Source organism: Macaca thibetana, chromosome 5, assembly GCF_024542745.1.
Source record: "Macaca thibetana thibetana isolate TM-01 chromosome 5, ASM2454274v1, whole genome shotgun sequence".
Lineage (NCBI taxonomy): Eukaryota > Metazoa > Chordata > Mammalia > Primates > Cercopithecidae > Macaca > Macaca thibetana.
This window is the reverse complement of record NC_065582.1, coordinates 40,891,513-40,901,706: the sequence shown is the minus strand read 5'-3', so window position 1 is coordinate 40,901,706 and position 10,194 is coordinate 40,891,513. Positions and strand designations below refer to the sequence as shown.

Below are 10,194 nucleotides of genomic sequence, written 5' to 3'. Positions count from 1 at the left end.
GGAAGGCAGTGTACGTGAGGGCTAGTGTGTTCTTCGCTTCTGTCTGCAGACTATTTTCACCTCACATTCTTCTTGCTTTCTCCCACCTCACTGCCAAATTTCCTTTAAACATTTTAAGAGTAGCCCATGATTCCTGCAACCAAAGTTGTAATGTAAATACATAGAAAGAAAAATAATTAAGAATCTTCCCGTATCATCTCTTACCCTGTACCCTGTTGTTTATGGCCACAACCCATCAGCTGCTAGTAGATAATGATGTTAACAGCCTTGTGTGCATCTTTGAATACTTCTCTTCATGCTACACATCTGTATGTATATTAAAACATGTAAGTACATGTATAATTTTGGCTATTTTTTGCCTTTATAAATTTTGAATTATACCAAACACATCACTCTGCAATTTACTTCTTTTTCACTTAAAAAATTATTATGGACTGTATTCCTGGCCAAGAATGTATTTTTTCTAATATGTGAAAGTTTTCTATTTATTTAATTGACATATAAATTTGAATATATTTATTGTGTAAAACAAGTTGTTTGAAATATGTATATGAACATCTATTATGGAATAGCTAAAGTGAGCTAATTAGCATATGCATTACCTCACATACTTATTGTTATGTGATGAGAACATTTAAATCTACTTAGTAATTTTCAAAAATAATGTATTATTTTAATGACTCTATAGTATTTCATGATAATATGCCATTATTTGTTCAAACTACTCTATTTTTTCAGTCAATTTAGTTTTTTCTGCTAGAAAAAAATTGTGTTGTAATTAACATACTTTTCATATATATTTATGTACTGGCTTATATGTTTTATATATATATATATATATATGTTACACAAGAAAAAATGACATGAGTAGGTCAAAGTTGGAGTTTCTTTACTTTTGATCAGTATTACAAGAAAAATTTCCAAAATGGCTTATAGCAATTCACATTCTCATCAGAACTGAAGAGTATCTCTTTCTCCTTTTCCTGGATCAAGACTGAATTTAATCACACTTTTAATGATTTTGCCAATCTGTCCCTTAAAAATGGGATCTCATTTTACTTTCAGTTTGCATTTCTCTTACTTGTAGTGAAGTTCTGTTATGCCCAGACTGTTTGTTCCCCAAAGAAGACCACCAGAGTCCAGAGTCAAAGCCAAGCGGCAAGGATCTTTACTACAAGTTCGAACTTGGTCCCTCCTTTACACAGTATACAAGAGGGCCCCGAACAATGCGAGCGTTTGCTTTTTATAGCCCGAAAGTTGTAGGGGAACAAAGAAATTCTTTTGGCTCCTGCGCTTTCAGTAACCTTGAACGGCTGTCTCCTTATCGGAGACTTTCCAGGTGGTGTTTGTACTGAGCTCAGGGAGTTTGAGAGATATATGGTGGTGGGATGGGAGGATGGGATGTGTTTGTGCTAGGCTCAGGGAGTTTTGAGCCCGGGGCTGAGGAATGTGCCCAGCTCCTTTCATTCCCCCCTTCTTTTCAGGTATCTTTAGAGCCAATCTTGGGTCTTATAGGTCTGATTCTGTTTCAGCGTTTACAGGTTGGTATTGGGCTCTGAGGACCATGAGTTGTACGGTGTCAAATCTCTCCCTAACAAATTGTAAAATTCTGTTAACAACACAAGGTCCTACGGTAAGCAGAAATAGTAGACTTAGCAGGGGTCCAAGGAAGGGGGCTAACAGAGAAAACATAGAGGAATTCCACCATTGGTCTGCAGCTGAAGCAAACTGCCGTGTTTTTACTTCAGTGCTTAACTTGCGTAACTGTTGGACCCGGTCCTCTACAAGTCCTGATTCATTTATGTAGAAACAACAGTCTTCTTTTAGAAATATACATGTACCACCTTTTTCTGCAGTGAGTAGGTCTAGGGCCCTCCGGTTTTGCAAGGTTACCTGAGCTAGGGACGTGAGCTGCCGCTGAAGGGAGGCAAGGGACTCAGCCGACTCCTCCATAGCAACGGCAAATTGTTGGTATAACTTGTTACTTTCTATGAGGGTGTGACCTAGGGCTCCCCCCGCCAGTCCGGCCGCAATGAAGGATGCGGTGAGGGAGATTCCTGCAATGAGGGGGAGAAATATGGCTCGTGCAGGTCTTGGTCTAGGGTCTGGGTGAATAACAGCACTAGTCCAGTTACCGGTATACCCTAGGAACTCGCCAGCAGTTAGTAGAGTCAACCGGGGAACTAATGTGACAGGGAGACATAGTAGGTTATTAACAGAAGGACTAGGTAGGTTCTTAGATAAGGTTCCATTACACCAGAAGAATATGCCTGATGGAGCCCTTAAGGTGATATTAGGGGGCGTTGCAGTGATGCTGCAGAGGCTGGAATTGGTTCCTGAGAAACAGTAGGGAAACTTCTCCTGACTGGGGTTTAGGTATAGGGGCACGTTCAGGATAGGAGCATATGAGTGGTTTCGGAGGTTGTTAGCTTGGGCAAAGGTAGAGGATCCCCATGGCAGAGGGACAGCTGTTAGCGGTGGACGCCCTAGAGTGGCGCACAGGAAGCAGCCAGACAGGCTATGAAGTCCTGTAAGGTTAGCAAGTTCTAGTCCTTCTTGTAATAACTTTAACCAGGAGAAAGGACGTAAGTCTTGTGTTAGTCTGTTTTCCTGTCGTTGGATATTCCCGTGGACCAGGGGCAGTACTTGCACTAGGCCTCGCCACAGATAGAGGTGACTGCTAGGCCATGTGGAGGAGGGGGAGTAGTATACAGCCCCATGTTGAGGTGTGGTCCAGCGGGAGTTCCAGGGGTCTCTAACTATCCATGTATATGGAAAGTCTCTATCCCGTCTACGATAGAAGGGCCATTTAGGGTCTAACTGTTTTCTCTCTCCCCAATAACGGGGTCTGTGGATGTTACAATAGTTATAAGGACAGCCAGCATTTTGGTGCCACCAATAGTGTTTACAATTGTATTTAGTCTGATCAAACTCAAAGCATATTATTGGTGTCATAGGTTTGGCTATTTGAAAACCAGTAAAATTTAGTAGAATTGGGCTGTTGCACCCTGAGGAAGGGCAATCAGCACTGGCCAATAATTTTCCGGGCTTATGAGGTTGCCCAGGGTGGGTTCGGTTTTCATAAAGCCAGAATCTCCAGACAAAGGGATTATGAGCTGGTTTTGTGATTTCTCCAGCGGCCACTAGGGCGACTAACATTAGGGTTAGACTATCTAACTGCATGTTTGCAGTGAGCTATGCTGCCGGCGCAGGGTGAGTTTTAAGGGGTTGTTCCTAGCTCTGTCCACAGTCCACGTGTCCGGTGCTTCAGCCGCCGCCGTGATTGGTCCTAGAAGATCAGAGGTTGGGTCCACTGGCTTGACGTGGGTGTAGTGGATCCACGATGCGATGCCTTCTACCTTCAGGGCGGTGGGTGTGGTTAGGAGTACCTGGAGTGGTCCTTTCCACCTGGGTTCTAGGGTCTCTTGTCGGTGTCGCTTGACCAGGACCCAGTCTCCCGGCTGGTACGGATGGGGTGTCGGCGGGGGACCGGTCTCATATAGTTCCTTCAGCTTGGGCCAGATTTCTTGATGAATTTTCTGCAAGGCTTGTAGGGAAAACAAGAGTTCAGAGACATTTTCTGTTTCAGACTTGAGCAGATCATCTTTTAGGCCGGGAACTAAGGGTGGGGGTCTGCCATACATAATTTCATAAGGAGTAAGGCCCAGTCTGTAAGGGGTGTTACGGGCCCGGAACAGAGCGTAGGGGAGAAGGACCACCCAATTAGCGCCAGTCTCCATAGTCAATTTAGTTAAGGTCTCTTTTAAGGTCCGATTCATTCTCTCTACTATGTCCTGAACTCTGGGGCCTGTAAGCGCAATGTAGTTTCCAATTTGCCCCAAGGATGGAAGCCAAATCCTGACTTACCTTAGCGACGAAGGCCGGCCCATTATCTGACCCTATCTGGACGGGGAAGCCATACCTGGGGAGGATATCTTCCAGGATTTTCTTTGCTACAACCTGAGCAGTCTCTTTCTTGGTGGGGAATGCTTCAGTCCACCCTGAAAAAGTATCTACAAAGACAAGTAAGTACCGATACCCGTATTTTCCTGGCTTTATCTCAGTAAAATCTACTTCCCAGTAGATACCGGGCCTGGTTCCCCTGAGCCTTGTTCCCGTTGCAGCCTGGGATTGGGGGTAGGCGTTGTTAAGCTGGCAGACTTTGCAACTTGTCACGATGTTGCTGGCCATCTCGGCTGTATGTCTGAACTTGAGCTTAGAGCGTCTGATCAGGTCTATCATCCGCCGAGCACCCAGGTGGGTGGTTCGGTGGATGTGTTCTAACACTTGTTGTCCTAATTTTTCTGGTAGGATGGTTTGGTCATTAGTATCAGTCCACCACCCATTCTGGATCTGTTTCAGGGGAAGTTTGTCAATTCACTGGAGATCTTGTTCTGAATAATCAGGGAAATATGGCAAGTCCCGGGGGCCCGGGTCAGGGAGCTGGAGTGCAAGGAGTTGGCTGGGAGCCTTCGCCACCTTTCTTGCAGTTTGGTCCGCTAGAAAGTTGCCTTGAGCAGTTGGAGTAGTTAGTTTCTGATGCCCTGGGCAATGCACAATGGCTAACTTTTCTGGCCTCCATAGGGCTGTTAGCAGGGCTAGGATTTCTTGCTTGTTTTTTATTTCTTTTCCTTCAGCCGTTAGTAACCCCCGCTCCCTGTAAATGGCCCCATGTATATGCGCTGTTGCAAAAGCATATCGGCTGTCTGTATATACCGTCAGCTTTTTCCCCGCCCCTAAGGTAAGAGCTTGGGTGAGCGTTATCAATTTGGCCTTCTGGGCCGATGTCCCCGGGGGCAGGGGTTCCGCCCAGATTACCTTAGTCTCTGAAGTCACTGCCGCTCCAGCGTACCTCTGGCCCTGATGCATGAAGCTGCTCCCATCAGTGAACCAGACGGGGTCGGCGTCAGGAAGTGGGCGATCCTGCAGGTCTTCTCGAACTCCGTGCACCTGAGCTAGTACCTCGGTGCAGTCGTGGAGTGGGGCGTCCAGGTCCAGGTTGGGCAGTAGCGAGGCAGTCTCTTACCCAGTGGCCAGCCTCCTTGCAGTAGGCACATTGGTCTTTTTTCAGATTATCATGCCTGGGGGGCCGCCTGGGTTGGGTGTACTCTGGCTGTAGATGCTCTTTCTGTACTACTGCTGCCAGGACCTTGGTCATTTTTTTCAGTGGCCTTAAATTGCCTTTCTTCTGGAGTATCTCTGTTATTGTAAACCCGCTGGGCTATCTGAAGGAGGTCCTGAATCCGCTTTCCTTCCAAGTCTTCTAATTTCTGGAGTTTTCTTTTAATATATCTGGGGCTGCCTGATTTACGAATGACATTACAATAGCTGCCTGACTTCCTGGAGCCTCTGGATCTATGGGGGTGTACTGTCTAAAAGCTTCCATTAATCTTTCTAAGTAGGTGGCTGGGCTCTCTGTCTTTTCTTGCAGAATAGAATATACTTTAGCCAAATTAGTGGGCTTGCGAGCAGCTGCCCGGAGACCTGCCATTAGAGTCTGGCGATAAAGGCGTAGCCGTCCCCTACCTTCTGCCGTGTTGTAGTCCCATGCCGGCCTGGTCAGAGGAAAGGTCGCGTTTATGAGGTCGGGGTTGGCAGTCGGTTGACCGTCGTCCCCCGGGACCAGCTTTCTAGCTTCTACCTGTATTCCCTCTCGCTCCTCCGTGGTAAACAAGATTCGGAGGAGCTGCTGACAATCATCTCAAATGGGCTGGTGGGTGAACATGACACTATCCAGTAAAGCCAGTAAATCTTTGGGGTTGTCTGAAAACCGAGCACTCTGAGCCTTTTAGTTATACAGATCACTGGTGGAGAATGGCCAGTACTGGAGCTTGGGGATTCCTGTGTCATCTGGGGGTTTTATTTCCCGAAGGGGTAAAGCCACCGTGGAGTCAGGCGGCTGGGGGGGGGGGAGGGCTAGTCCGCGAAGTGCGCCCTCGCGTCCGCCCTCCCGGCCTTTTAAAGTTACTTTCCCTTTCAGCGAGCCCGCCTCCCCTCCGCCTGCTCCCTCCCTCTATCTCTCTCTCTAATTTTTCCGTTTCTGTCTAAATCTTTGATTGACATACTTACAGGGTCTTTTCTTTAAGTTTTTATCTCATTCGCGCGCTTTCTCTCTCTCTCTCTCTCTGTCATCCCGTGTCCTTTCTCCTTTATACTCAATCTCTTTCTCTGACTCTCCACGTCTGCCGTTTTCTCCCCTTTCTCTTTCCGATTTCCCTTCTCACTTTCTCCCTTTTCCATCTCTATGGTCTCTCTCTCACTTATTTTCTCTTCTCCCCAGTCTCACTTTCTGTGTCTCTTTTTGTAAAGGAATGTGGGTTAGAATCCCAATAGAGGAAATCTGATCTGACTTATTACTGATAGCTAGCCGGGAGCGCGGCGCCGGAAGCCGGGAGCCCGGGGACCGGGGCCGGAAGTGTGGCGCCAGAAGCCGGGAGCCCGGGGACCGGGGCCGGAAGTGTGGTGCCGGAAGCCGGAAGCCGGGAGTCCCGGGGCCGGAAGTGTGGCACCGGGAGCCCGGGGACCGGGGCCGGAAGTGTGGCACCGGAAGCCGGGAGCCCGGGGACCGGGGCCGCGAGAGCGCGCCGGAAGCCGGGAGCCCGGGGACCGGGGCCGCGAGCGCGCGCCGGAAGCCGGGAGCCCGGGGACCGGGGCCGCGAGCGCGCGCCGGAAGCCGGGAGCCCGGGGACCGGGGCCGTGAGCGCGCGCCGGAAGCCGGGGTAATTCAGAGAGCGAGCGCGCACCCGGGGACCGGGGCAATTCAGAGAGCGAGCGCGCACCGGGGACCGGGGGCAATTCAGAGAGCGAGCGCGCACCCGGGGACCGGGGCAATTCAGAGAGCGAGCGCGCACCCGGGGACCGGGGCAATTCAGAGAGCGAGCGCGCACCCGGGGACCGGGGCAATTCAGAGAGCGAGCGCGCACCCGGGGACCGGGGCAATTCAGAGAGCGAGCGCGCACCCGGGGACCGGGGCGATTCAGAGAGCGAGCGCGCACCCGGGGACCGGGGTCAGATTCGGCTGTTGCCCGGATTGCGAACCCGCTCCGGCAACTCAGATCGCAATTTAAATCAGAAGAGAGCCAGGGGACGTCTCCCACCGGTCTCCACTGGCTGTCCTATAGCGCGTCCGCCAGGACTGTGCCAGCCTCAGTTTCAGACCTCGCGAGTCAGAGATTCAGATTCAGAACAGACACACAGACACAGACAGACAAACGGAGACGAGCCAGCTCACCTATCAGTAGATCGATCCTAGCAGATCCGTTGACCAGGGGTCTGGTGGGCTTGGGGAATCCCGGACGAGCCCCCAGATGTTATGCCCAGACTGTTTGTTCCCCAAAGAAGACCACCAGAGTCCAGAGTCAAAGCCAAGCGGCAAGGATCTTTACTACAAGTTCGAACTTGGTCCCTCCTTTACACAGTATACAAGAGGGCCCCGAACAATGCGAGCGTTTGCTTTTTATAGCCCGAAAGTTGTAGGGGAACAAAGAAATTCTTTTGGCTCCTGCGCTTTCAGTAACCTTGAACGGCTGTCTCCTTATCGGAGACTTTCCAGGTGGTGTTTGTACTGAGCTCAGGGAGTTTGAGAGATATATGGTGGTGGGATGGGAGGATGGGATGTGTTTGTGCTAGGCTCAGGGAGTTTTGAGCCCGGGGCTGAGGAATGTGCCCAGCTCCTTTCAGTTCAGTATCTTTTCATACATTTATTGACCGTTTACAGACACTAATTTCCATGAGCAATCTCGGATTTCCTAGGCCACTCTCAGAACTCTCCAGAAACAGACTATATGAGGAGAGGCAGTTGTAAGCACATTCTATTTCAATTCTTTAAAAATAAGCAAGTTAAGTCACTTCCATTTTATTGTATTTAAATTAATAGTACATTTCCATGGCCCATGGCCTACAGACTTTATGAAGTGATGAAGGAAAGTACATAGGGAAAAATCTTCCTCCCCACCTTTTCTTCTTGTCAGTCAATTCTTCTCCCAGTAGACAAAGGTACTAGTTTTCTTATGAATTCTTCCAGAGTTATTTTATACAACACACACACACATTTATTCCCCCTTTAATCGGATTTTCCACCCTAGATCCTGAAGTCCCAACTCAGCCCCTAATTGACTGGGCTACTCATTTAACTTCCCTCAGGCCAGCTTTCCTTTTGTTCAGTTGAGCTTCTGGGAGAATCAGGAGAAGCATACCGGTAATTGTCAAAGAGTTGACCACAAAACCATGGGATATTCTCCCCATTAAACAAACTGCAAAACCATGCTTCTCCCTACCATTTGTCCAACACTCTGTTGTCAGGTGAGTACATGTTATTTAATTAATGGAAAGGGTGTTGGGCAATCTCCAAAGCACCTTTTCACACATTTATTGACCACTTACTGCTCCTATTGTGCTAATTGTTCATAGCCTGTTTCTGTCTTTTTGTTATCAATATCTAGTCCTTTTTGTATACTGGAGATATTGTATATTCTATGTTTTGTATTTTTTTAATTCTCTAATTTTTCTGTTGACATTGTTTATGCTATGAGTTTAAAGCCAGAAAAGATGTCTTGGAATAGGATGGGTAAAAAGCTGATAAAAGCTATAAAACACTTGGTGACTTTTGATATGCCTAGCAACCACATGGCTGCCCCATGTCCTCTTGTGCACATACCAGAGCTGTGTCCTTATGAGAGATAAATGACTCCAGAACAGGCCTCTCATGTCACCTGTGGGGCTTTTACTTAATGAAATAAGAAAGCAAGGCATAACCTTCTCAGCCTGACAAATTGGACACAGACGTGAGAGTGGCTCTTTGTCAAAATGAAGGCAGAACACATCTTTTAAGACATTTTGAATGAGCATGAGCAGTCAAGGAGCATACAAAATAATAATAATAATAATAACAACATATGTATTCCAAAAACAAGTTTTGTTTCTCTGCATGATGGCGTAGTTGATATTCTTTCAGTGTTAATTTTATCTCATTTATATGGTGCTCAGGTCTTAAAAGAACTACAAAAAAGGTAAACTCAAATATTTATATTTAAATTTCCTATTAATTGAATTGTCTTTGACTGTGAAGTGATTTTGAGTTGAGATGTATGGAGCAACAGTGCGGTGAACGTAGGCCCTCCCTAAATACTACTTGACTGAATAAATAAAAATGTCTCAAAGAAGTACATTTTTGAAATGGGCAGAAATTTTGTGTGGTCTGATTTCCTCACTTTCCAGATAAAGAACTTGAAATCCAGGAAAATAGGTGACTTGCCGTGATCAGCTAATAAGTCTGTGGCAATATCAGGACAAAGATAAGCCCTTTGCTTTTGGTATCTCTGCCCAATACCCCTTCCATTAATTATTAATAAAATGTATGCACCTGACTGTCTAACAGAGACGATGGTAGGGGGAAGCTTGATTTTGCAGTTTGTTTAATGGGAAGAACATCCCATACTTCTGTGGTTGATTCTTTGATAATTACCAGTATGCTTTTCCTTCATGCTCCCAGAAGCTCAACTGAACAAAAGAGGAGAGTTGGGATGAGGGACGTTAAGTGACTGGCCCAGTCAACTGGGGGCTGAGTTGGGACATCAGTGTCTACTTGTGACTCTTGCCCTATGGTGCTAGTATAAGAGAAGGCAGCCTCAGAATGAAGATACTTGTCTAAGTAAACCATGGCATCTCTATTATTGTTTCCATTTTGCAGTAAGACTAGTTGTTATCATATTTTATGAGTTTCATAAACTTTTGCCATGAATATGATGACGAGGGTTCTCAACTATTTTTACCTCCGATAAGATGGTCAAATGTCTTATCTGGTATGATTGGTGGTGGCCTACACCCAACTTGGACATTGATCTGAAACTGTTTCTAGGCCAATAAATTTTTTATCTGTCTTATAAAATATGTCTTCCCTCTTTTGCTGATACCATTCCTGGCACGTCTCAGATGCCTCGTATAGCCACTAATTTCCACAGGCAATCATGGGCTTCCTTGGCGACACTCAGAACTCTCCAGAAACAGACTCTCATATGAGGAGAGGCCATTGTAAGCACATTCTATTTCAATTCTTTAAAAATAAAGAAGATAAGTCACTTCCATTTATTTTATTTAAATGAATAGTACATTTACATGGCCCAAAGACATTCAAAAGTATATAAGAAAAAGTACACAGGGAAATATCTCCCTCCCTCCCCACCTTTTCTTTCTGTC

General features: G+C 46.7%; 1 protein-coding gene across 2 annotated transcripts; it reads right to left on the bottom strand.

The window, feature by feature from the left end:
- Window positions 1-1,153: 1,153 nt before the first annotated feature.
- LOC126955432 (ERV-BabFcenv provirus ancestral Env polyprotein-like) lies at window positions 1,154-7,674 on the bottom strand. 2 transcript variants are annotated; one of them, XM_050792000.1, is made up of 2 exons: window positions 7,232-7,674; window positions 1,154-3,547 (listed from the first exon to the last, which is right to left on the bottom strand). In XM_050792000.1, exon 2 carries the CDS (start codon window positions 3,181-3,183, stop codon window positions 1,510-1,512), a length of 1,674 nt encoding a protein of 557 aa, XP_050647957.1. In that variant the 5' UTR covers window positions 3,184-3,547; window positions 7,232-7,674; the 3' UTR covers window positions 1,154-1,509. The 2 variants fall into 2 exon arrangements, with proteins under 2 accessions (XP_050647957.1, XP_050647958.1); XM_050792001.1 differs by lacking the exon at window positions 7,232-7,674 and adding an exon at window positions 4,819-4,870.
- Window positions 7,675-10,194: the final 2,520 nt, after the last annotated feature.